The sequence below is a fragment of the Agelaius tricolor genome, unplaced genomic scaffold (assembly GCF_023055355.1).
Source record: "Agelaius tricolor isolate 1412-34295 unplaced genomic scaffold, bAgeTri1.0.p SCAF_3, whole genome shotgun sequence".
Taxonomy (NCBI): Eukaryota; Metazoa; Chordata; class Aves; order Passeriformes; family Icteridae; genus Agelaius; species Agelaius tricolor.
The window spans coordinates 22,779,782-22,804,857 of record NW_027269263.1 but is presented as its reverse complement, the minus strand read 5'-3'; the positions used below and the strand labels follow the sequence as shown (position 1 = coordinate 22,804,857).

General features: G+C 46.0%; 7 protein-coding genes and 1 long non-coding RNA gene across 8 annotated transcripts; 4 read left to right on the top strand and 4 right to left on the bottom strand.

Annotated features, from left to right (window-relative positions):
* The first annotated feature begins 99 nt into the window (after window positions 1–99).
* LOC139588682 (histone H4) lies at window positions 100–471 on the top strand. The gene has a single exon (XM_071424294.1). It carries the CDS (start codon window positions 125–127, stop codon window positions 434–436), a length of 312 nt encoding a protein of 103 aa, XP_071280395.1. The 5' UTR covers window positions 100–124; the 3' UTR covers window positions 437–471.
* A 1,318-nt stretch (window positions 472–1,789) lies between these two features.
* LOC139588681 (histone H3) lies at window positions 1,790–2,943 on the top strand. Its single transcript, XM_071424293.1, has one exon. The coding sequence runs from the start codon at window positions 1,790–1,792 to the stop codon at window positions 2,198–2,200; it is 411 nt and encodes a 136-aa protein (XP_071280394.1). The 3' UTR covers window positions 2,201–2,943.
* Window positions 2,944–6,230: 3,287 nt separating this feature from the next.
* On the bottom strand, window positions 6,231–6,659 carry LOC139588680 (histone H3). The gene has a single exon (XM_071424292.1). It carries the CDS (start codon window positions 6,657–6,659, stop codon window positions 6,249–6,251), a length of 411 nt encoding a protein of 136 aa, XP_071280393.1. The 3' UTR covers window positions 6,231–6,248.
* Window positions 6,660–7,733: 1,074 nt separating this feature from the next.
* LOC139588132 (histone H4) lies at window positions 7,734–8,622 on the bottom strand. Its single transcript, XM_071423131.1, has one exon. The coding sequence runs from the start codon at window positions 8,559–8,561 to the stop codon at window positions 8,250–8,252; it is 312 nt and encodes a 103-aa protein (XP_071279232.1). The 5' UTR covers window positions 8,562–8,622; the 3' UTR covers window positions 7,734–8,249.
* A 75-nt stretch (window positions 8,623–8,697) lies between these two features.
* Window positions 8,698–12,125, top strand: LOC139588133 (uncharacterized). The gene is made up of 3 exons (XR_011678563.1): window positions 8,698–8,802; window positions 9,966–10,106; window positions 11,551–12,125. It is a non-coding gene; the product is annotated as an uncharacterized lncRNA (long non-coding RNA).
* Window positions 12,126–16,042: 3,917 nt separating this feature from the next.
* On the bottom strand, window positions 16,043–17,003 carry LOC139588131 (histone H1.03). Its single transcript, XM_071423130.1, has one exon. The coding sequence runs from the start codon at window positions 16,993–16,995 to the stop codon at window positions 16,315–16,317; it is 681 nt and encodes a 226-aa protein (XP_071279231.1). The 5' UTR covers window positions 16,996–17,003; the 3' UTR covers window positions 16,043–16,314.
* A 5,312-nt stretch (window positions 17,004–22,315) lies between these two features.
* LOC139588129 (histone H2A type 2-C) lies at window positions 22,316–24,731 on the bottom strand. The gene has a single exon (XM_071423127.1). It carries the CDS (start codon window positions 24,714–24,716, stop codon window positions 24,327–24,329), a length of 390 nt encoding a protein of 129 aa, XP_071279228.1. The 5' UTR covers window positions 24,717–24,731; the 3' UTR covers window positions 22,316–24,326.
* LOC139588130 (histone H4) lies at window positions 23,225–23,536 on the top strand. Its single transcript, XM_071423129.1, has one exon. It carries the CDS (start codon window positions 23,225–23,227, stop codon window positions 23,534–23,536), a length of 312 nt encoding a protein of 103 aa, XP_071279230.1.
* Window positions 24,732–25,076: the final 345 nt, after the last annotated feature.

Sequence of the window (25,076 nt, the reverse complement as noted above, 5' to 3'; positions counted from 1 at the left end):
GGCGGGAACCCCACCCCTCCCTCTGCAGTCCTCAACCAGGTCGGACCGAACCCCATAAAAGCCGCAGCGCGGGCGGTGCCGGCCCACACCAGCAGTGTCGGTCAGCAGCAGCGGGACTCTCATCATGTCTGGCCGGGGCAAGGGCGGCAAGGGGCTCGGCAAGGGCGGCGCCAAGCGCCACCGCAAGGTGCTGCGCGACAACATCCAGGGCATCACCAAGCCGGCCATCCGCCGCCTGGCTCGGCGCGGCGGCGTCAAGCGCATCTCGGGGCTGATCTACGAGGAGACGCGCGGCGTGCTCAAGGTCTTCCTGGAGAACGTGATCCGCGACGCCGTCACCTATACGGAGCACGCCAAGAGGAAGACGGTCACGGCCATGGACGTGGTCTACGCCCTCAAGCGCCAGGGTCGCACTCTCTACGGCTTTGGCGGCTAAAGCCTCGCCTTCTTGTCCGACCGCTACCAAAAAAATCAAAAAGGCTCTTTTAAGAGCCGCACACTTTAACAGAAAAAGAGCTGTGTTGCTATAAGTGGTGTGTTTAAGTCTTCCAAATTTTTAAGATTAACTCATTGGTATATTATAAGATCGTATTACTTTTAACCCCTTGTCAAGAGAGTATTCTCGCTGCTATAATAGACAGAAAGCCGTCTTAGTTATTTAAATGCTCTATATTTAGGGCAATGTACTTGATAAGAAAGCTGAAAAATTAGCAAGGCAACCTAAACGCGTAGCCCCCTGTTTCGTGCTGACGGCTGTAGGGTACCTAAGGGGGCATCTCATCTGAGAGGATTTTCCCCCTCATTGTGTAAACAGTAGAAGTGGATACCTATTTATATTTAAATAACGTCGATTGTAATGCAACATTAGAGGTGTCACCTCCCTAAGTCCCTTCTCAATGTTCAAAAAAGGGCCCCTTTGTTCTCAATGTCGTGTGTAGGAAATTACCATTCATTTTTTGTGCTTTCGCTGTGTTTAGGGTTAGGAATACACTTTTAATTCAGGGTGCCAGAGGTGTGTCAGTATCTGCCTTTCACCTAGCAGCTCTTCTGCGATCGGGCTCCAACGACAGCGCACCCGAGTAGGGAAATATTGCACATATATACAGTGAGGAGAAAGGAAAATCACCTTACACCACATTGTGATTCAGCAGCAACCTAAGGATGCTTTGCATGCTGAAAGATCCGGTCATTTGAAACCACTCTCCTTTGGATTAGAAAACTTACATTTGCAATTCATGTTGATCTCCAAAACATTTACCCTGCCAGATGAAAGTTACACAAAGTGGAACCCAACCTCTCCCACCAAAACTCCCTCACAATACACAACTCCACGCACCCCATAGTAACGAAAATCCAAGCCCCAAAAATACTGGTAGGATTCCTATTTAAGAAAAAAAAAAAAAAAAAAAAAAAAGAATTAGAGAAAAAAAAAAAAACCCATGAATTTTTTTATGCATTAAGATCAGCATAATTTGCGATTTCTCCTTTCCCGTTTGAACATTTATCGGAAAAGGGCTCATTTTTGAGGGAGTCGAACCGCCCACCCTTGGAACAGGAGCGGCGGGGCCGAGACCCGGGGGGGGGGTTGGGGGGGTTTGAGCGCGGGCGGCCGTTGGTGCAGGCGCGCTCGCGGCGGGATTTTCGAAATTGAAATCACCCAATGGGAGCGCCGCATTCCTGCCAGCCAATCAGGGAGCGGTGCAGCCTATAAAAGCGGCTGCGGCAGCGCCCTGAGTCTATTCACTTTCTTCCTTTCAGCTCCTACAGCTCCCGTTGTGTCCCGGCAGCGATGGCGCGCACGAAGCAGACGGCGCGGAAGTCGACGGGCGGCAAGGCGCCCCGCAAGCAGCTGGCCACCAAGGCTGCCCGCAAGAGCGCGCCGGCCACGGGCGGCGTCAAGAAGCCGCACCGCTACCGGCCCGGCACGGTGGCGCTGCGCGAGATCCGGCGCTACCAGAAGTCCACGGAGCTGCTGATCCGCAAGCTGCCTTTCCAGCGGCTGGTGCGCGAGATCGCGCAGGACTTCAAGACCGACCTGCGCTTCCAGAGCTCGGCCGTCATGGCGCTGCAGGAGGCCAGCGAGGCCTACCTGGTGGGGCTCTTCGAGGACACCAACCTGTGCGCCATCCACGCCAAGCGCGTCACCATCATGCCCAAGGACATCCAGCTGGCCCGCCGCATCCGCGGAGAGCGAGCCTGAGCTCCCTGCCCCGGCTGCACTCGCTGTGGTCCTGAGTTATTCCTCCCACACCCTAAAGGCTCTTTTAAGAGCCACTACATTGCACAAGAGAGTTGAAGCACTGCCTTCCTTATACTTAAAAGACAGCGTTTCGGAAGTTTTCAAAAGTTATTGCAATTCCAATGTAAGCATCCCAGTAATTTTAAGTACTTAAGCTGCTTTCCTGTTTTTGCAGGGTTGCATGCTGTTCTAGTGAGGTGCTTCCTAAGCCCATTCAACTGCACAGAATAAGTAAATTGCACAAAGCAAATGACTGTTCAAATTCAGCAAATGGAAAATATACTAGGTCAGACAGCTGGCACCTATTTTTCCCTGCCCCTTTTCCCTCTCCCCCCACTCCCAACTTGATACTTTCTGTAAAAACTATTTGGAATAGTTTAGCTTTACTTTAAACCATACTGGAAGGTATAACCTGTGTTAGCATTGGAAGAAAGACCTTATCAAGTTTCAAACAGGTTTTTATTAAGTATTATGGTATTTATTAAGTATATATATATAGTTTTACATAGTTTATATATAAATATGTATGGTTTTATAACGTTTATATATAGTTTTATTAAGTATTATATACAGATATGCTTTTACTGTGATGTACTCTTGAAATTTTAACTGGATATCTCAACTCTCCCTCTATCATGCGACTAAAAGAGGAGTGCTAAGATTATAAACTCAATGATAGGATTAAAAATTGAGAAATTCAATAATTTAGTCTAATTGCTTTTTTTCTTTTGGGTGGGGGGCGTGGGTGGGTTTATTTGTGTTAAGACTGAGGATAGGCTGGAGAAGATGCCAATGAGTACCTGGAAAGGCAAAGAGAATCTGGTGGCTGGTTGTTTCTGATGTCTCCTCCCCTATTTTCCCAACACATGGAGACCAGTGGTGCAGAGAACGTTTTGTGGCTTCTGCTTGGGGCCCCATCAGCTGAGGAAAAGAAAGCAGCTGTCAGGCTTGGCAGATTCAGCCAAGGGGAGGCCTGTGGGAAATAGGCTCATGCAGCTCTGAGCCTGGTTAAAGACAAGGGGTTTGTATTTGATGACAAGAAAACTGAGTCAGAAGAGGAACGTGCACAGGGACATCAAAGGCCAACACTTAGCAGAATTCAGTTGATTCAATAAAACTTTGTAGCCAGGAAATTACAGTTGGCCTTAGTTCAATTTCTGGTTGTGCCAAGTCTTACAGACTGTCACTCTTTTAGTATTTTAGAGAGGTCAACTTTTCTACAAATTCACAAATAAAGCACTGAGATTTCTATTGATTTTGCTTCTTTGCTGTCACATCTTTTCCTCTGTCCTTGACAATGGACTCCAGCCTGTCCAAAACCCTTCTGTAAATGTTACCAGCCAAATTGTTCTGAAATTAAAATTCAAGTATTTGAGTATGGCATGTGGGAACCCTGTAAGAAGATTCATATGGTATTTTTCTGAAACAATACCCACGAGGTAACCAAGGTATATACAAGAAATACTCATAGCATAGTGATGTAGGTATGAAAGTACATGTAAATGCATCTATGTAAATGTTATATAACTGTATGAACACCTTCATATTTTCTTTTTCCATTCATAAATTTCAGATCCATCCATCTCTTTCTCATCCCCCTCTGCCTCAGCACCATCTGGAATGTTTCCCTGCAGTTCCAATATTATATGGTGTATTAAATAATAGTAACTGTTTCACAACTGGTACTAAATGATTACTCTGAGTCTCCTTTAGTTGAAATGGTTTTATTATCTTTTATTCTTTTGTGTGTGTGTCACCACTTGCAGAGTGGGGTGAGAATTTACATATGGCAATGCTCCTACTGGAAAAGTACAGAGACTGTCCCTAAGTGTAGCTTAAAAGGAACTCTATTTTTATAATATTAAAATTAACAATTTATCTGCCTACTCTCTATGACTTCAGTAGCCTCCATCCTGATACTAGTTGTTGCTACACACTTGCAATTCATGACTGACTCAAACTTCATGACCTGGCCCAAGTTCGAGGGTAGCACAGGTTAAAAAGGCTAAAACCTTAGAAGTGTTACAACTGTAAATAGAGAGGCAGGGGTCACTGGTGCCTGCTTATAGTGCACACCCAGGCTCTATAAAGAGCCTTCCCTGATTCCAGTCTATGGAAACTGCTCCCAGAAGTGAATGAGGAAATTATTCATTATGACTGGGATGTTGTTAATATGCTCTCAGTGACCCCCAGTAAAATTGCTAAAAGGGACTGGGTAGGATCTTAGAGCATTAACATGGTGATGCTTGTTGGAAATAATAGAGTTCATTGATTTATTTATTTTTCCTAGTTAGTGTTAACATGCTCTCTTTCAACTGAAGCAGAAGGAAGAAAGAAAGGCTGAGGTTATCCTTTTGTATATTCTTTTCTCTGACTTTTAAAAGAACATGGAACTTTTATGGCCTACTGAGACATTTCCTTCTCTCTCCAGGTTTTTAGTTACAATTTTCTCATCACTTCATGTTGTTTAATCAATATAAGGAGAAATCTTCATCATGCTTCACCATACAACTCTCCTTCCATTCCAACCTTGTTCCAAAACCAGGCCATGACGATCAATAAATTCATTCAGGGGGGTTTATGTGGGAGGAAGAAAAAAGAAGGGAGAAAATTAAAAAAGGGATAAGAGGCAGAGCCCCCCAAACAAATCTTTATCCTATCTGACTGACAAACTCAGCAAGTCTTTCTGCTTTCTTTTCCCAGCCACCCAAGTGCTGCCTGTGGCAGACAGGGTCTGTAGCTCAGCATCTCTGAGCAGGCAAACAGGGCCCAGAAGCCTCTAAAAAGAGCAGGCGGCCACTCTGGCTTCTAACAGCTGCCTTCAAGTGCTCCCCAGTCCTCAGGACTGTGGCATCCCAAGTACCAGATGTGATTTTTTTGCAGATGGAGAGAAGAAAGGGAGATTATTCCAAAAATAACTGGAGAAGCATCAGCTATTAATGAATCTGAGGTTTAATTTTAAACTCCTCCTTTTGATTCTCAGACTCTTCTTAGACTGACTTTGCCTCATAGTAAGAATTTGAACAGAGATGGGTCCTTAGAAGGCTGAAAAGTGCAGGTGTATATATCTGTCCTTCCAGAAACTCATGAAGAAATGACAACTCAGCACACATCATATATGGTGATCACTACTGGAGAAATACAAGTTAAAAGACAAATACATTAACTCTCATAAGGGCAAAAATAAATTTTCACACCATGATTTTTATAAAACTTTTTAAAAAAACACCCTCCACAAACAAACAAACAAAGAAAGCTAAACAAAACAAAAACCCCAACCAAAACAAACGAAAACCCACAACCTTCCTCTCCCCCCCCCCCAGTTCTGTATTATTATGGTAGCAAATCTGGAAATGTTTGGTAAGTTATTCCTGTCTATAGTACTTTTTTATCAGTTTCTTGGCCTTTTCAGTTACTTTTCTGTGCTGCAAGAAGCCTCATGAATCCTGTGCCATCAGTATGGTGGTTAATTATTTAACACCGGTAAAATGATATTTATCAAATGTGACACAATCAAAACTGACTAATTGTGATGGATATTCTTGTTCCCGGTATTAAGAATTGCTGGAGCAAGGTAGCAGCCCCCTTAAGGCAATCTGGTAAGTTTGACAGCGACACAGGACAGTAACACAGGATGTTTCTGCCCTTGCCTTGAACCAGCCAGGCAGAGTTCAGGGTGCAATTTCCTTAGCACGGGTCGACTCCAGACACAGGGGTGCCCCCGTCAGGCCCCTCCATCCCCCCTTTTCTCTTTAAAGCTGTGTCAAATCACTCACTCACTCACATGAATGCAAACCCCTCCATCCTGAGGCTCCCGAATCACCCTCCGTGAACTGACATTTCTCACACTTCCCCTAACTAGTATTCTTTAAGCACTCGTTACTTTGATGTTTTACATAGTATCCCGGGTGACTTTCAAGGGAATTTTTAGACAGCGCTACAGCTCTTTTAATGTGCATGTAGTGGCTCTTAAAAGAGCCTTTGGGTCTGCGTGGGTTATGGCAGCGAATTATGCGCGCTCTCCGCGGATGCGGCGGGCCAGCTGGATGTCCTTGGGCATGATGGTGACGCGCTTGGCGTGGATGGCGCACAGGTTGGTGTCCTCGAAGAGCCCCACCAGGTAGGCCTCGCTGGCCTCCTGCAGCGCCATGACGGCCGAGCTCTGGAAGCGCAGGTCGGTCTTGAAGTCCTGCGCGATCTCGCGCACCAGCCGCTGGAAGGGCAGCTTGCGGATCAGCAGCTCCGTGGACTTCTGGTAGCGCCGGATCTCGCGCAGCGCCACCGTGCCGGGCCGGTAGCGGTGCGGCTTCTTGACGCCGCCCGTGGCCGGCGCGCTCTTGCGGGCAGCCTTGGTGGCCAGCTGCTTGCGGGGCGCCTTGCCGCCCGTCGACTTCCGCGCCGTCTGCTTCGTACGCGCCATGGCTCCAGGAACAAACCCTCTGAGGCAGAGAGAGAAATGTATACAGCAGCGCTTCCAACGCCGCAATTTATAGCGCGGCCCCGTCTGTGATTGGTCGCAAGAGGCTCGCTCCCATTGGGTGCCGTGCGATCCCAGCCCGGTGCTGAAGCTCGGCCGGAGCTTCCCGGTCCCGCTCCCTCCGCAAAGCGCTCGGTGCGGGCCAGGGGCGGGCCATGAATATCAGAGACTGTGCTCGTATCCCTGCTGCTACTCCCGCTCTGCATCTCTGCCGATCCTCCCGACAGATGGGAAACAGCGGAGAGGCCAAAACTCTGCACGTTACTGGCACTTTATCTTTTCTTTCTTTGTGTCTTTGTTTTGGTTTGCTATTTTTAATGATGGGCTGGTTACAAAAGAAGGAAAATGTTCTTTCAGTGTGGTACAGAGCTCCTTACGTGAATAGGCACGTTATTCCCTAAGACACAAAGCACAGATAGGCTGGTACCTGGAAACAGAGGCACTAAAAAAATCCAGTAACACACGTTTGTAGCTATGACATGTAACAACCTGCAGTGATGGAGATGATTTATAAGCTACTATTTTCATGTTTTTCATGTTTTAATTTCACTAGGCAATTCTGAGGAAAAGCTTTACATATCATCAGACAACATCGTGATGATGATAATACTTAGGCCATTGACTTTTTTTTTGCTGACATTAATTGAAAAGAAAGATGGCATTGATCTCCCATTTAATTTTCTGCTAATCATGAAGGTGTGAGAAAACCAGAATAGACCACAAATCCACAAATCCATGTTGATATCATTGTTTGCAGGTGCCAAATAATTTTCAAAGGTTTCATATAAAGTTAAAATGATTTTGGTTTTTTTTTGTTTTTTTTAAAAATGATTTTGGGATTCTTTTTTGTGTTTTTTAAATGTTGTTTGTGTTGACAAAATATCAACACCATGTTTCTTATGATACATTAAAAAGAAAATATTTCTAGGTTCATCATTTGCATTTACTGTCCAGTCCCCTCCCATCCCTTCCCTCTCTCCTCCCAATCATGCCCCAAATGATCACGAGAAAACAGTATTGGATCTACTCTTTTATTTTAAAAGTAAATGTATCATAGACAAGAAATAATGGAGGGGGGGAGGGGAATAGAAATACTAGAAAGAAAACATTCACCTCAGGGCATCTTTCCGATTCTTCCGAAGTCGAAACATTCATTCAAATTGCTTAATACAAAATTTAAAAACAAGACATGGAATAACATTTTACATAATTGTTTAAATCGGTGGACATTGCGAAAATACACATTCAAATTTATTCAAAGAGCATTCGAAGCAATTTTTATAAGAGGATTTGGAACTCAAAAGAACCACCGCATTTAACAAATTCCCTGTTAACAGCGAACTGACACATTTGAGAGCTCTCATAAACATTAGTAGCACTTCATTAACAGCTTTGGAAAGATTTAACAGTAGCATCATTTTTATGTTTAGATCTTGCAACATCGTAATACAGCTCTTTTCAAGGAATAGGTGGGTGGCTCTTAAAAGAGCCTTTGGGGTTTTTGTGGCGGAGGTCCGGCAAGTAAGCGAGGCTTTAGCCGCCGAAGCCGTAGAGAGTGCGACCCTGGCGCTTGAGGGCGTAGACCACGTCCATGGCCGTGACCGTCTTCCTCTTGGCGTGCTCCGTGTAGGTGACGGCGTCGCGGATCACGTTCTCCAGGAAGACCTTGAGCACGCCGCGCGTCTCCTCGTAGATCAGCCCCGAGATGCGCTTGACGCCGCCGCGCCGAGCCAGGCGGCGGATGGCCGGCTTGGTGATGCCCTGGATGTTGTCGCGCAGCACCTTGCGGTGGCGCTTGGCGCCACCCTTGCCGAGCCCCTTGCCGCCCTTGCCCCGGCCAGACATGACGAGAGTCCCGCTGCTGCTGCCGACACTGCCGGTGTGGGCAAGCACCGCCCGCGCCGCGGCTTTTATGGGGTTTGGTCCGACCTGGTTGAGGACTGCACAGAAGGGGGCGGGGCTTGCGTCTGGCTCCCGCCACCTCCCCGCTTTCTCTGCGGCGCGGCCCGCGAGCGGAAAATTTCGGGATTTGTGTAAATTTCCCTTCCCCGAGGCACAATGGGTTTGGTGTTTCTGTCGCTTTTCGGTGCGTTTCTTGTGTTTCAGGTAGCAAGGACAGCGTCTCTGGTTTTTTATGATGATTCATGTATTTTTTAAAGCTTTGATATGCGTGATAGCTTAGAAGAAAAAGCTCATTCATAGAAAGTTACCCCACTTATTGATTCACTTTAATTATGCTCCAATTAGTTATTTTCAAAGATTCATATTTTATGTATTTCGGTTTCACCTGCTTGTATGGATTCTCCTGAGCGGCTTCTCGGTTTATACAGTTACTTCACTTTTTTATTAATGGATAATCTTGCAGCAAATTTTGTCCAATCGTGTTCCTAAGAAATTCTACCCATCCTCATTTTTTTTCATATCTTCATTTCCCACCATCTCTGAATGTTATCTCAAGGTGAATTTACCAGTACTGGTATGCTAACCGAGATTTTACAGGTTTCAGTTTAATATTTTAAGGTAAAAGTATTCTTTTGGATGACTATTTTTACAGTATTTTCCAGTGTGGTGGTGTCATAAACAGGAACATGTCTATCTTTAGAGCAATTGAAAATCAAATACTCAAAAGAAAGGTAGTTTTGCATTTTTCAGGTATTTATTAATTCTGGGTTTGGTCTCTTTAGTGGAGGAAAATGTTCTGAGATTTTGCTGCTGAAATCAAGCTGTATTTAGCAAAAGTTATTCAGTAAATCATTTTCGACCTGAAAATTTTCTGGAAGGATAAAAGAAGTTTCCTGTATTGGGTGTTTGCTGCCCTCTCATGGATGTTTTTTGATTGCTTGATAGTGTTTTTTTTCTTACTGGCCGGGTAGCTTTATGTAATGTGTCCTTTCACGAGGATCCAAAGAAAGGTTGAACAATCATCAATCCATCTTCCCACAGACCACAGACAGAGAAGTTGCACCCGTTAGCAGAGAAATCACAGTTCAGTGGCCCCTCCTGCGTTGAGAAATTAAAATAATGGGATCTGTCACACGTTCATGCACCATCTTTTCAGCACGGGCCCAGAGGAAACCCAAATGGGGCAAGGCAAATATCAAAACTTTGAAAGAGACATGCTGAAATTTCAAACATCTGACAAAGGCTCTGTTCCACAAGGAACTTGACAGTATTCTCATCTGGGCTGTGGAGATACTTCTGGAATGCAGGGGGAATGCCACAGCTCAGGTCATGGTGTTGTCTTTCCAGTTTGCTCCTTTCAGGAAGGAAATTTCAGCCTGGACCATGCCTGGACCATGCCTGGACTGCTGAGGGGGATCAGGACATCAGGAGAAACTGGGCACTCTGCAGTCAGCTCTTCTGTCACTTCCAGGAGATTGTGGGAGTAAGGTAGGTGTGTCCTGCCCTGGTAAGGATACACTTGGTGTCATGCTTGCAGCAGGTTTTCCACTGTCTGAGTCCCCAGGGTGTCACCAACAGGGCAGTTTAGCACTACCCGCTGCAGAACTCCCTGAACTAATCTGCTCTGAAAATCCAGACTTCAGGCTGTTCAAGCAGACTTCAGGGACTCTGACTCTATCACAGGTCCTTGCTAGGAATTCTTGGCACTTTCTTTTTCTTTTTCTTTTTCTTTTTCTTTTTCTTTTTCTTTTTTTCCAATGGAATAAAATGAATGTACAGCCTCATAACATAAATCCTGCTCCATAATGAGCTGCTTCTGCCCAAGGATCTGTGACTACCTATTACATTTTCCTCTGTCTCTTGCTGTCTGTTTGCTTTGCAAAAGGTCAGACACCATTTGGAAAAGGACTTTTTTTTTTTAAAAAAAGAGATACATGCTTGTTCATAGCATTAGTCTTTTAACTCATGACAGAAATTCACAACTAATAAAAGGGAGCAAGTTTTGAGCTGAGTTCCTGCTCTTCTTCATTCACAGCTGATTCTAAATTATATATCAAATATCATCTGTTCTGTGAGGTATCTTTGATAAAATTAAACAGTAACTTAGGATCCATTGAATCATTTCCTATGGAAGAGACATTCAAAGATCATAAAACTGACCTCTGTGTGGCATTAAGAGTACAGAAACTTGGCAGAAAATGAACACTTGCATTCCAGCTGGTCCTCACACATCAGAGGCGCTGGGTGCAGCTGGCCTTAATTTCTGATTCCTGAAAATTCAGCCCGGTAAGCCTGGTAATGTCAAATAAGAAGCATGAGCACAGATTCACAAAAAGTGCAGTTTCACAGTTCAGCTCTATAGATGTGGTTGCATTCAATAAGAACTGCTGTAATCACAGACTGGAGAACAGAGTAGTTTCCTGAAGAAACAGAACTAAAAACTCAGAATTGCCAGGCTTAAATGCACTATGATAGAGCTTCAACAAGAACAATAATGTTGTGTTAACCCAGACATTACTACTACTATTATTATTATTATTATTATTACTATTACTATTGCTATTGCTATTATTATTGCTATTATTATGTGATGAAGCTTACCAGGAAGGCCTGCCCAGCTGGGAGTAGAGAGAGGAGAGTAGCCTGTGTACTGGCTCCAAGGTCTTTTTGTCTTCCCCCCAAACAGGTTAAATTTCTCCTTATCTAAAACATAATCTTATCCCACTCTCCCTCTTACGTGTGGCATGATCTAGGTGGAGAACTGAGTAATACAGTCAAATATGTGGTAGCACATACTTTGTACAAGTTATTAGCATATGCAGTAGCATGCAATTTAACATATAAGTGACTTTATCAGGCAAAAGTTACTTTTTTGGCCATGTGTCCTTCAAAGTTCAGATCATGACTTTGCTCCATTTTTTCTGTTCCTCAGAGCCAAAGTGTGACCATCCTATCTTCACCTCCAGCCCAATCATTCTCCCTTGGGATCAAGGATGCATCTCCCAATGTGCACAGATAACAGGAGGTGCAGTGCAGGCATGGGCAGTGAGCTACAGCCCTTGCCTTGGCCCTTGGTTGTCATCCCACACCTCTGTGCTGTAGGCAAGGACTTCTTTTACTAGACCAAATTTCAATGTTTGATGTAAGCCATAATCCTATTATTATTATTTTTTTTTTTTACATTTCAATTCTTCCATAGCTGCTTGCAGCCCAATTCTTAAATCATTGAAAAAAGGATCCTGCAGTCACTTGAGTTTTTCATGATGTCTCAGCAGTTCATGCAGGACTGATGAACAAAACTCATGTGGGAATGGAAGTGCAAAGAGATCGACAAAACACTGTGTGCAAAATCAAAGTCAGAATGCAACATAACTCCAAATCTGGAAATAATTGTCCAAAATTCAGTATGGGGAGTGAATGGGGATCCCAGGAGGAGTCACACTGGTGACTTCGTTATGCTTTGACAACGTGTTATGTAGAGGAGAGATCTCAAATTCCCACAGAAAAAAGTACTTGATGACCCTGTGTCCAGCAGAACACTGGGTGCATTGTTATCTAGATGGTAAAAAATAAACTTGTGGAAGGAAAACTCTGTTGTGTAATCTTACTATGTCAAAAGTGTCTAAGTTGAAAAGTGGTTCCGTGCCCAAATTCAAGCTGGTTCAAATCTGTACTGACATGCAAGCAGCAGAGACCAGGTCTGCTATTAATGCTATTTATGTTGCCCTCTTCCAGACTCCACATCTGGCTGTCCCCACCTTCCTGCATACAAACAAACACCTACATACATTGTAGGTGTTTCACAACTGAAAACAGCTCCTTCCTTTTGAGAACCTGTAAACTTAGTCTTGAAATGTACATAACTTACATTTTACAACTTATTTAGCCCAGGTTAATAGGAAGGACTTTTTCCCTTCTTTATTCAGCTGTCATGGTTTAACCCCAGCCAGCAACTCAGCACCGTGCAGCTGCTCCCTCACTCATTCCCAGAGATGGGGGAGAAAATCAGAAAAGTGAAAAAACTTTGTGGCTTGAGATAAAGACATTTTAATTGGTGAAGCAAAAGCCATGCATGCAAACAAAGGAAAACAAGGAATTAATTCATCACTTCCCATGGGCAGGCAGGTGTTCAGCCACCTCCAGGAGAGCAGGGCTCTGTCAGGCCTGATGGTGATTTGGGAAGAGGAAAGCCATCTCTGGAATACTCCCCTCCCTTCTTCTTCCCCACAAGTTTACCTGCTGTGTGTGAGCCTGTATGATTTGGAACATCCCTTTGGTCAGCTGGGATCAGCTGTCCTGGCCGTGTCCCCCCCACCTCCCTGTGCACCCCCAGACTCCTCATGGGTGAGGTGAGAAGCAGAAAAGGCCTTGGATCTGTGTAAGCACTGCTCAGCAATAACTAAAACATCCCTGCCTTATCAACACTATTCCCAGGACAAATTTTAAACAACTTTGTGCCTGAACTAACACAGTTTGCTTTTTATGGAAGTCTAGCTTCTAATTTTCTCTACCAAACATTTCTTAATAAATTAGTAGAATAGTTTCGCTAGCAATAAAACTGCACTTTTGATGTTTTTCAGAATAAAGCCCTTAAAGGAGACTTTTTTATTGTTTTTCAAAGACATGATGAGGCCAGGCAGAATAAACTCTTTCACCTGACAACAGCTGCCATTAAATATATAGACATACACAAGAAGTACAGGAATAACATAACCCACTAAGAGAGAATGAAGACATAGAGAAACATATGTTTGAAAATTACCTGTTTTTGTGGTAATCTGACAGGCCATTTGGCTTTGTGGTGATTAATGCTGATGAAAAACTCTGTAGCCACATCACAAAAAAGGGCATCAGTAGAAAATTATTTGTTATTCTTGGGGGAGGCGGGGGCGTACCTTAAACAGAATTCTTGACAGGATCCTATGTCTGTTTTGCTACATGTAGGCCTTTATCTAACTCAGTGGTTCATTTGGCACTTTTGGAACATCACAGACTTTTGATATTACATTTATTAAGTACATCTGTGAAATAAACAGCTGACCCTATGGAGAGAAAATGTGGAAACCCAGGGCACTGGGAATATTTCTCTGTCTGCTCTGGGGTGCTCTGACCCCCAGGGGAGCACTGACCTTGACCCTCATTCATGGAGAAAGCTTCCTAGACTTCAAGACAGACTAGAATCCACAAAAGTGTGAAATAGATTATGGAGAGCAGTGTAGGTGTATCACTTGGTGAGAAATTTAGGTTTTGGGATTTTTAGTGTGTTGTGGATGGAAGCAAGATGGAGGGCACAGGGTGTTGTCCTGGGTTTCTCCTTCATGCTTCTTCTTCCTCCTTCTTGATGGGTTTGGGTGGCATTTTGTAATTGGGCAGAAAAGTCCCCATTGCAGCTCTTTGGGATCAGTTATTGGGTTAAAAGGGAAAATAATCTAGGTGTCAGTTCTTAATTGGATAGTTTAGTTTTAATAGACCTTGTAACAAGAGGTTGTTAGCCATTTTGTGCCTTCCAATGAAAAGCTGCTGAACTCAGCTTTTCAGCAAACAGTGGTGAAAAGTGGTGAGCCTGTTTTACTGATAAGAAATAATAAACACTTGAGTCCAAACATGAACTACTGTCTCAAGTGCCTTCAATGCAGACCCAGAGAAACCAACAGCTGGTACTGCCACAAGAAAACAAATCAAACCAGGTCTTCCTTGTAATAAACTGCAATTCTGAACCCTTGGGTTTTGACTTTTTTTTTTTTTTTTACCTTTATTCTAATTTTGGGGCAGTTTAATATTTAATCATAAAGTATATCCTTTTGGTTTTTGTTGAAGTTATGACCAGACACTAGACACCAGCATGTAGCACACCTTAGAAAATACTGAGCAGAGCTCATATATTTTCTTTCTTTTGGCAGTATAATAAAGTAATCTTAACATGTTTAATGAAAAAAATAATGACCAAATGTCAAAAAAATGTGTCAGAAGAGTGAGATGTGTTCCCCCTCTTCACTGCAATCATGAATCACACAACTTAACCTCAGTCCAGTAGGTTAGCAAGAAATTTGAGCCATGACAGCAAAACAGTAACCCCTGAGTTTTTCTTAGGATATCAGCTTTTCTTATGTCCAGAATAGGAATCTGCTTATTAGCTAGAGGAACCTGCTGAGGGTGGTGTGGGGTCCTGAGGGAGAGACAGTGATAAGACACTGTGTTAGTGACTTGGTGATTTAAAAAAAGCTATTTCTGAGGGAGAATCAGTCTGGAGCTGTGCACAGCTCTCTCCAACTGAGCTCAGACGGCATCTGCAGGGCCTGTAGTGCCCAAGCTGAGGGGAAAGTGGATAAGAAATGATTAATTTGGGTTACTGACTGATACGCCAGTGGTGCAACTGACATAAAAATGACATTGCACTTATCCCTGCAGGATGAGTTTTCCCAGGCCACTCTTGCTCTTTGCCACTGCACTCCCTTTTCCCAGTAGGTGTCTGTGCTGTGCTGCCCAACTCAGCTTCACAAATTTAACAGGAATTTTTGGTTTGATGGTAGTTTTGCTCCTGTAATTGACAGTATAACCACTGGAGCTTATATAAACAGTGCATTCCGTATTCCTGCACACATACACCCCTTCTTGTTGTGTGGAACGATTTCTCACAATATTTGATTCATCTCTCAAGTGAAGGATCAGCTTTGCTCGATCTTTGTGCTCATTAACAAAGTAAATCCCCACCCATTGGCTATGATCACCTCGTACTCCCTGCAAGCCGCTTCCTCGCAGAGCAGTCGCAGTGAAAGGAGGCGTGCACTGCGTCTTTAAACCGAGACGGGAGAATCCCGAGTGACCACAGCCATAGGCTGGCATGTGTGCAGAAAATATCTAGTTTGTATGGTTCGATTTGTGCAAAAATGAACACCCGGGAAAGAACTGAGCGCGGCAGCACCCATGAGTGGATTTCGAGCTCCGAAGCGGAGGACTGCGCTGAGGCAGCTCGAAACTTGGAGCTCCCCGGAACCCTACGGCTCCCAAAGCAGGCACGGGACTGGACGGGAAAGAAAAAGGCCGAGGGGATGAGGGAGGTGGGAGAGGCGGTACCAACCTAGCAGGGAATTCGTAAGCCTCTTCCGCCAAGTGAATGTAGGGAGAAAGGTGGAGCGCCTTTTTAACCCGAAAATTGCCGGGCACTAGAAAAGCTCAAGAGCGATGGCCAATGTTTGCGTAGCGCGGGCTTTTCGAAAAGTGCCGGGCTCGGGGGGCGGTGCGAGCGGCGCTTCCCTGCCCAGCTCGGCGCCTGCCGCCTGAGGAGAGATAAACCATGGGGAGCCGCAGCATCCCCATCCCGATCCCCATCCCCGGAGCGCACCGAGCGGTGCTCTCGCTACTACCCCGAGGAACTCTGCTTAACCCGATTTCCTGCACCGAACGGGAAGGTGTTTGCTCAAGGATTATTTATTTAAATGAGATGTGCCGCGGTGAGCTCCGCTCCGGTGCCGCTCTGCACCGGCAAAGAACAAGAGCACAAGGAAGTTACCGGGTCCACCCAAAAGCGACAGCAACGGGGAAAACAACAAAAAAGCTTTTAATTGCGCACGGATAACACGAAAATAGATTTTAAAGAATTATTTAAGAGTCCCAGCTCTTTTTGTGAAAACTTGGGTGGCTCTTAAAAGAGCCGTTGGGTTTATCTGCAAGGCAGATGGGGTTTTTACAGCACCATTTATTTTTTCTTAGGTGCCGCCTTCTTCGCCTTGGCCGCTTTCGGCTTGGCCGCCTTGGGCTTGGCTGCTTTGGGCTTCACGGCCTTTGCCTTAGCCGGGCTCTTGGCTGCTACCGCCGCTTTTTTGGGCTTGGCAGCCTTTGTCACCTTCTTGGGGCTCTTCGCTGCTTTCTTGGCTGCGGCGGCCGCCGGCTTCTTGGCTTTCTTGGGGCTCTTTTTGGCCGTCACCGGCTTCTTAGGCTTCTTGGCGGCGCTGGCGGGCTTTTTCGCCGCCGGCTTCTTGGGCTTGGCTGCGGCAGTTTTCTTCTTCGGGGCTTTCTCCTTTCCTTCTCCAGGTTTCTTGTTGAGGCGGAAGGAGCCGGAGGCGCCGGTGCCCTTGGTCTGCACCAGGACACCCTTGCTGACGAGGCTCTTGATACCTAGTTTAATGCGGCTGTTACTTTTCTCCACATCGTAGCCGCCGGCGGCCAGCGCCTTCTTGAGCGCGGCGAGCGAGAGCCCCTTGCGCTCCTTGGAGGCGGACACGGCCTTGGTGATCAGCTCGGTGACGCTGGGCCCCGCGGGCTTGCGGGCTTTGGAGCCGCTCGCCGCCTTCTTCGGCTTCTTGGCGGCGGGGGCTTTGGCCGGTGCCGGGGCGGCGGCGGCGACGTCGGGCGCGGCGACGGGAGCGGTCTCGGCCATGTCGGCTCGGGGCGATCCGGGCGAACAATGGAGGCGCCGCCGCCGCCGCCCCTTTTATAGCAGCGCCGCGCGCGCTGATTGGTGCGCGGGCCCGCGCCCCGCCGCCCGCCGCCGCGCCCGCTGTGTTTCTTCAAGGCCCAAAAATGACTTTTTCTGCACGAAATTTGCCGCCTGCGCGCCCCGTTTTTCGCCGGGAGGGAAGGGGGGAGTCCGTCCTACAGGCTAGTGGAGTTTCCCCCCAGAAGGAGAAGAAATGAGGGAAACGCGACCCCTGAAACTCAGCGGCGGGCAGCCGCAGAGACCTCGGCAGAGAGAAACCTTCGGTTTATATTTTAAATTTAAAATTTACCGTGAGCTAAATGGGCACAACTGACACAAAATGTTGTTCTTTAGAAGGTTCTCTACAGAGCAGAGAAAAAACAGAGTGGTTTGAGCGGTTGGTGTCAGAGTAAATGGATATTTAATCCGAGGAAGTAACACAGTTTGCCCCATGGTCCCAGGCGCTGATGCAGAGCTGGCTCCCTCGGCTGAGCCGCTTCCCTCCGAAATCACCGCGCTCAGCCTCTTCAGAGATCACGGTCTCACAGCCAGTGCCTTTTGGGGAGATGTTCGTGCTTTAGCAGCGTGTGTGAAAGTCCATGTTCCTTTCCTTGTGCTTGGGCATTTCAGTGGAACAAAGCACCGACTGTGTGCACCCTCTGTACACTGATGCTCCTGTCGCTGCATTTTCCGTATAACCTTAACGAAGCAGCTTTCCTTTATTAAATTCAGAAATCAGGATTACTGCAACTACAGTTTACCTGCTTTTAGTGTTAATACAGACAGAGTAATAAGAGTAGATTTGAAGAGTAATTATTCTTCTCTGCCTCATAATTAATTAAAATTGATTGGGAAACAGAATCTGGAGTATACTGAATTTTGAATTGTACGGGGGAGTTAAACTTGAAAACTCATTTTTTGAGGGTATGTTGAGTAGCCAGGAGACTTAAAGCAAAACTGGTTTCTCGGTTTTAATGAAAGAATGTTGATTGTGTAAACTTGTATCTTTGATAACACCAACTGGTGATTCGGGACTTCTTTACTTTCAGAAGAAAAGAACTCACACCTTAGCAAGAGGATTCCTGCCCTGGGAAGTGGCAGCTCCATATTACAAACAATGGATGGATTCTCTTTTTTTTCCCCCCTTCGTTTTCAGTGCAATGTTGCTTTCTTTCAAACACCGACCAGTTAACAGTCTGCGGGCAGCAGTATTGTCTTCTGTACCCTCCATATCCGGGGCTATCATCAGCTCCTAAAGCCCTGCGAGCAGCTAAATTCAGTGCTGAAAGGAGGTGAGAAAGGATGAATGAAATGTCGGTAAAACCTGGAGTCCCTGCTGTTCGAGAGTGTGAAAATAAAGAAACAGCGACTTCAGTAATTTGAGAAACGTCACGTTCTTCTCTTATTACCCACGTTTAATTGAAAAATCTAAACTGTTACAATCAGAGCAAACACTGGATTTATTCGAGTAATTTGAAATACCGTTTTTTCCCTGCTTGAAGGTAAATGTTGAAAAAATACAGCTTACTGAGGTGTCCCTTAGTAAACCTATAAAACAAAGGTAAATGCACGTTTTGGATGATAATAACAAGCATAACAAACGGCGGTGTGACCCTGCAGAATGTTGCACTCTTTCTTGATTAATCACAGAAATGGGAAAATAAATTTAATGTCCACTTAATCTGATACTATTTCCTATAGTGGGGGAGGATTAAGGCCTTCTGTGACACTACTGAACACTACCAGAATGCTGAAAATATTTTTTTTATAAACTAGTAATAGTAACCCCATAGCCAAGAACAGTTCAAAACCTCCCAGAGGCACTAGTGCTAAGATCTGGAGTTCTTTAGTCCCTTGATACTTGTATATAAATGGTTATTTGTGTCAAAATAGTCACATTTATTGGCAGCTTTCTGTCCACTTTCTGGGCTTGTATAGGAGCTGTTGTAATGTTGATCTACCCCTGAAAGACTCGGTAATCCTTTTATTTCTTCCTACTTCATTGTGGCAGAAAGGAATTCTGAAATTCCCGGAAATATAAACAGAACGATTAGTATTTTTCATTATTTTCATTGTCATGATTGTATATTGATTTACTTAGAAACTGCAAAATGTTTTGTGATTCTACTCTCTCAAGCTCATCTTTCCTTCATGTGAGACATCACTGAGCCTTGGAGATAACCCCTACCCACTGTGAGAGACCAAGAAATGACAGATTGGTGGGGTGGATGCCCGTGGGAAATGAACCATTTTGAACTCCTACTCGGTGCAGACCAAAACAAAGGTGAGCATAAGGCAGGAAGGGCAGACCTGAGTGTTGATGCAAGTCAGAGATCACTTGCCTGACTTTTTTCTTCAGCTGTGTTTTGCTTTTGGATATTCAAGCATAATGCCTTAGAATCATCCAAGTATTTGTACTGTAATCCAGTAAGTGGGTTTTAATTTCTCAGCCACTGTAGACTAAAATTTATTTTTTCAGCCCCTATAGAAAAACCCAAAAAAGGGAACATGTGCTCAACACAGCAGGTTGGTGCACTTGCATGTGTATACCAAGGAGGCTTCCCAAGGCTTTGAGGCTCCATCTTTTCTTCACATTGAAGTTGTGTTTGGGTATCATCACTCCATTCACCATCCCCATATTTTTAAAATCAGCAAATATCAATAGAGATATCAAAATATTTTAGTAAAATATTGTTGCTTTCTTTCCAGGGAATAAACATGTTTATGAATTAGCACAGGCCTGTACAGAGATTCTGCCCAGAATTTTTTTAGAAGGTTAATAGAGGGGAAAAGGGGAAAAAAAAAAAGAGCCATTGCCAAGTGTGTTCACCTGCATCAAAATCCTACACATGCTGTAAATTAATTACACTTTATGCATATTGCTTACAAAAATTGGACATCTACCCCTGCTCCTGTTCCAAAGACAAATAGGGTAGGTACTAAGAAATTATTGTTTTTCTGTGCTTTAATGCCAGATTCAAAGCTGATGCCTAGCATGGGTGTTCTAATGTAAAATAAACAATGAATCTTTGCTACTCCTGCTTAAATAAGTGAAAGGCTGCCATTATTTTCCTCTGCACCCACTGACATTTATTTTTCTGAATGACTAGTAAAGTGAAAATGTCCTGTAACAAAAGTAGATTTAGTATTTTCATGGCCCCTTTCCTCAATGAACAGCACCCAAATTCTTCATCAAGTGTTGTGGCTTCCACAATGGTGAGGCTCCTGGCTTGGTTGTACAGTAATCTTATTTTATATATCTAATAATTTCTGGGTATAGGCCAAGGCTTAAGGTGAGATATGCACTTCAGAATGTTAAAAAAGTCTGTATTCCACATTTGAAAGACATATAAATTTTATTTCTTTTTTTTATTTCTTTTTTTTTTTTCCTTATGTAATAGAGCATGCCTCATTTTCAGGAAATGAAACAGTTCTTAAAACACAGAAATGAAAATTCACACTATTCAAACACAGATGGAAACTGTACCGCTGTCTTTCAATCTTTGTCCACTAATACCATTGAGAGGAGAGAAATCCTCTTGCTCAGCATGCAGAAACACAAATGGACTGTAATTTTTTTTCCTTCTTAAGTGGAACATAAGGAGTTTCTGACACAGCATAAGACCTAAATCTGCTGCTGGAGCTGGCAAAAAAAAAGTGGATTGTGAGAAGGGACATTTTATGTTTAGTCAACAGTACAGATCTGGTAATAAGCATGGAATACAAAGAGCCACTTTCAGGTCAGATTCCCAAAGCTGAGTGCAGAATGCTGTGACCTAGAGTGGTTTTCTGGGAAGGATGTTAGAGTTTTCCAGAATTGTAGTAGCAGGAGGTGAGTGAGGCCTTCTTGTCTACAACCAATGAACAGGAATTGCACTTTGGAAACTCCAGGTATGGCACAAGCAGATAAAGGTTTTATACAGTGTAGTGAGTGAAGTCAAGGATGTTTGCAAAATTTCTGAACTGTGTGGATTTTTTTTCTTTTCCCTCATAGGGCAAAATCAGTTCATGGAGTTCCCCACCTCCATTGATACCAGGTAACTGAATTCCTGTTACTGTGTAGCAGACCAGACTCTGGGGGTTACTTTAGACCACTCCAGGTCTTTCTGCATTGAATGGAATGTCTGCATGCCTGCTTCAAAGCTTATTAAGTCAATGTTGTAGTTTTAACAAAATACATCTTTTATTGTAACATTAAAACATGGGTTTTTTTCCCCTTTCAGTTTCTATTAAACTAACTTAAAATAGAAATTGTTTCTTCTAAAAAAATAAACTTAATTCCTCCTTCTTTTTTAATGTTTCTTTTATCTTAATACTGCTGCATTAAAATCTCTTTACTGAGCATTCACAAAAGAGAGAGATTTATTTTTAACATAATGGTGTAAATTGCAGATGAATGAAGCAAAGCTTCCAAGAGAACTTTAATCTAGTCTTTGGCGCTTGGAATTTCGAGTAAACAACCAAAATTCAAGGAAAAGTGTGTCCCTGGTGTTTGCAGTTTTGTGAAGGTTTTGTCTGTTGCATATAAAAGGAGAGTATCTGGTGGATTCTTCAGCATGCATTGTGGTAGATAAAAGAGGAGAATATAACCAGATGGCTCATAAGTGAGTGAAAATATTATTCAAAAAAGTGCTAAATAAAAATACAGTAATTGAGAAACCTTGGTTTCCAAGGCTCTGCATATCTGTAAACATCTAGAGGCATATAAAGCCCAGGGCAGCCATTTCACAGCGATTTCTGCTGTTTCCTGTGGCTGGAAGTCATTTTGAGATTCAGTTCACAGCCGACATACTCACATTCAGTGCTGGTCCTCACTAGTGAAATATAAAGAAGTCAAATTGTGTGTTTGTAACATAGAAATCAAAATATCTTCCACAAAAAATGATAGTTCCCTACTGATTTTGTGAAAGAAAAAAACAAACCAAGCCAAAAACAAATCAAGCAGAAAACCAAACACCACCACATCCCTCAAAAAACATAACAATTCCCCCCCCCAAAAAACCCATCTAGGAAAACTTAAATGGGAGAAATAAATTAAGAAAAACTGTTGGAAATTCTTTCAGAATTTTTATGATTAATTAACACAATACTTGCCATGGTTAGCCAGTGCTTTTATACATTATTAGGCTATTCATTATTTTCTAGTATTTATATATATATATATATATATATATATTCACATGAAGTGGTGCTTAAAAGGGTTCCATAGTGCATGTAGGCCCAAAATACATCTCTAAAAAAGGAGAAAGACTAATGAAGTGGACATACACTTTTCTGGCAATTATTTTCACTGCAAGCTGTACTTGGTTAAGTTTCCTTATAAAGTACTGTCACATAAGTTCCTAGTACACAGTACACAGCATAAGAACAACAAGAGATTAAGAGGATTTAGTGCTACTCACTAAAGGAAATAAAAGAAAATTAAACTAGAAGTTCTGCACCCAGTCTTGGAAAAAATTAGTACGCCCAAAAGGTGGGTTATTTATACTCAAATTTGACAGGTAAAAAAAAAAATATGTTGTGCTGTAGGTAAAACAACACAGTAAGGTAGAAAATATGTGTTGTAAATCTGAAAGAGCAACAAGAATAGGAAGAAAAAAATATGTTTCTGTTATGTCATCAGGTAGAAAAACTGATGTGGCAAAGTTAGAAAAAAATTACATGCTGTGCAGCAGGAGAGAAGAGAGCGAAGTTCGGGAAAAAGGCTCCCAATGCTTTTTGCTTTTCGGGAGCCCGGCACCGGGAGAGCGGAACGCACGCACACGCTGAGGGTTCGCGGAGACGGCGGGGGCAGCCGAGCCCCGGAGCAAGAGTGCAGAGCCTGCAGCCATCCCAGGAACCTGAGCCGTGACACAGCGGGGCCGGACCGACAGCACCTCGAGGACCTGCTGGAAATACAGACACAGCTCTGGGGCCGGCACTGCCCGGAGGGGGGAAACCAGGGAAAGGAGGCCTGGGGGAGCCGAGGGGCTGGGGAGGGCGAGCGGGGCGGGGCAGGCGGGCAGAGCGGGAGGCGGGGAAAGCAGCCGGGCCCGGGGCGGAGCCGAAGGGGCGGAGGCTCAGCCCGGGCCCCGCCCGCCGGGCCCGCCCCTGCTCCCAACCAGGTCGGACCGAACCCCATAAAGGCGCGGAGCGGGCGGCGCTGGCTCACACTGGCAGTGTCGGTAGCGGCAGCAGCGAGTGTGTGACCATGTCTGGCCGGGGCAAGGGCGGCAAGGGGCTCGGCAAGGGCGGCGCCAAGCGCCACCGCAAGGTGCTGCGCGACAACATCCAGGGCATCACCAAGCCGGCCATCCGCCGCCTGGCTCGGCGCGGCGGCGTCAAGCGCATCTCGGGGCTGATCTACGAGGAGACGCGCGGCGTGCTCAAGGTCTTCCTGGAGAACGTGATCCGCGACGCCGTCACCTACACGGAGCACGCCAAGAGGAAGACGGTCACGGCCATGGACGTGGTCTACGCCCTCAAGCGCCAGGGTCGCACTCTCTACGGCTTCGGCGGCTAAAGCCTCGCTCACTTGCCGGACAGCCGCCACAAAAACCCCAAAGGCTCTTTTAAGAGCCACCCACGTACTCCTTGAAAAGAGCTGTATCGCTGTATTTTGACAGTCGTTTAGCGCTCTATTTGTCTCTGATTCCTTCCCTTTCACACGGTACTCGTCTTCTCTCTTTCCATCCCAAACCGGGTAAGTCGGGCTGCTGTTCAAGGGCCTTTGATAAAGGAAAAAACCACAAACCCACCGAGGCCAAAAGAATTAAGTACCCTGAGTTCTGCACAACAAAGTGCCCCGCTGCATTCTTTTCCTTATTCCCCCTCGCCCGTAACCCAAAGGCAGCAGGAAAACAAACTACGGCGCCCACAGTACTGAGCCTCTGGAGGAGCTTCTCCGCTCTCCCGCCCGCCGCTGCCGCCCGCGGGAGCCCCGGGCCGTGGCCAGGGCGGGATTGGCGCCCGCGCCATTTCCTAAAGCCCGCGCGGGACGCGATTGGCTCCGGGACATCCCGCGCTCCCTCCGCCCGCGATCGGCCCGGGACAGCGGCTCCCTGCGCGCCGGGAACAGAGATCCCACCGCTCCCATCCGTAGCAACCCCGCCAGAACCGGCCCGGGTTAAGTACAGCGAACACACGCCAAACCACACACACACACAAACTGAGACAAACACAGCCGGCCCTTTCTTTCCCTTCCCCGCGGCACCCGGGCCGCAGCATTTCAAGCTCTTTCTCGACACTGTGGGTGGCTCTGAAAAGAGCCTTTGGGGTTTGCTTCTGGGCTCCGGACGCTTCCGCCGCCCACTTTACTTGCTCTTGGCTTTGTGACTCTCCGTCTTCTTGGGCAGCAGCACGGCCTGGATGTTGGGCAGCACGCCGCCCTGCGCGATCGTCACCTTGCCCAGCAGCTTGTTGAGCTCCTCGTCGTTGCGGATGGCGAGCTGCAGGTGGCGGGGGATGATGCGCGTCTTCTTGTTGTCGCGGGCCGCGTTGCCCGCCAGCTCCAGGATCTCGGCCGTCAGGTACTCCAGCACGGCCGCCAGGTACACCGGCGCGCCGGCGCCCACGCGTTCCGCGTAGTTGCCCTTGCGCAGCAGCCGGTGCACGCGGCCCACGGGGAACTGCAGCCCGGCCCGCGACGAGCGCGACTTGGCCTTGGCCCGCGCCTTGCCGCCCTGCTTCCCACGCCCGGACATCTTCCCGCACTCCTCGCTCGCTCCGCACACAGAGTCCCGCCGACACCGACACGCAGCGACACCGACACCGCCGCCCTCAGCCCTCCGCCTTTATATCCCCTCCCTGCGCGCGACCGCCGCCTCCTGATAGGCCGAGCCCTCCTCTCGGGGCACGCGCTGCCCAATGGCGCAGCGAATCTCACGTTGACCAATCGCGACGGCCGCAGTGCCCAGAGGCTACGCCCGCGCCCTCCGCCCGACCAATGACGAGCCGCGGAGGGCGGGCCTCGGCTCGCGGCCCCTCCCACGGGAACCGCCGCTCCCGCCCGGACCGGCGGGGCCGCGCTGCCCCGTCCCGCGCCGTGATCGTTCTCTGCCCTG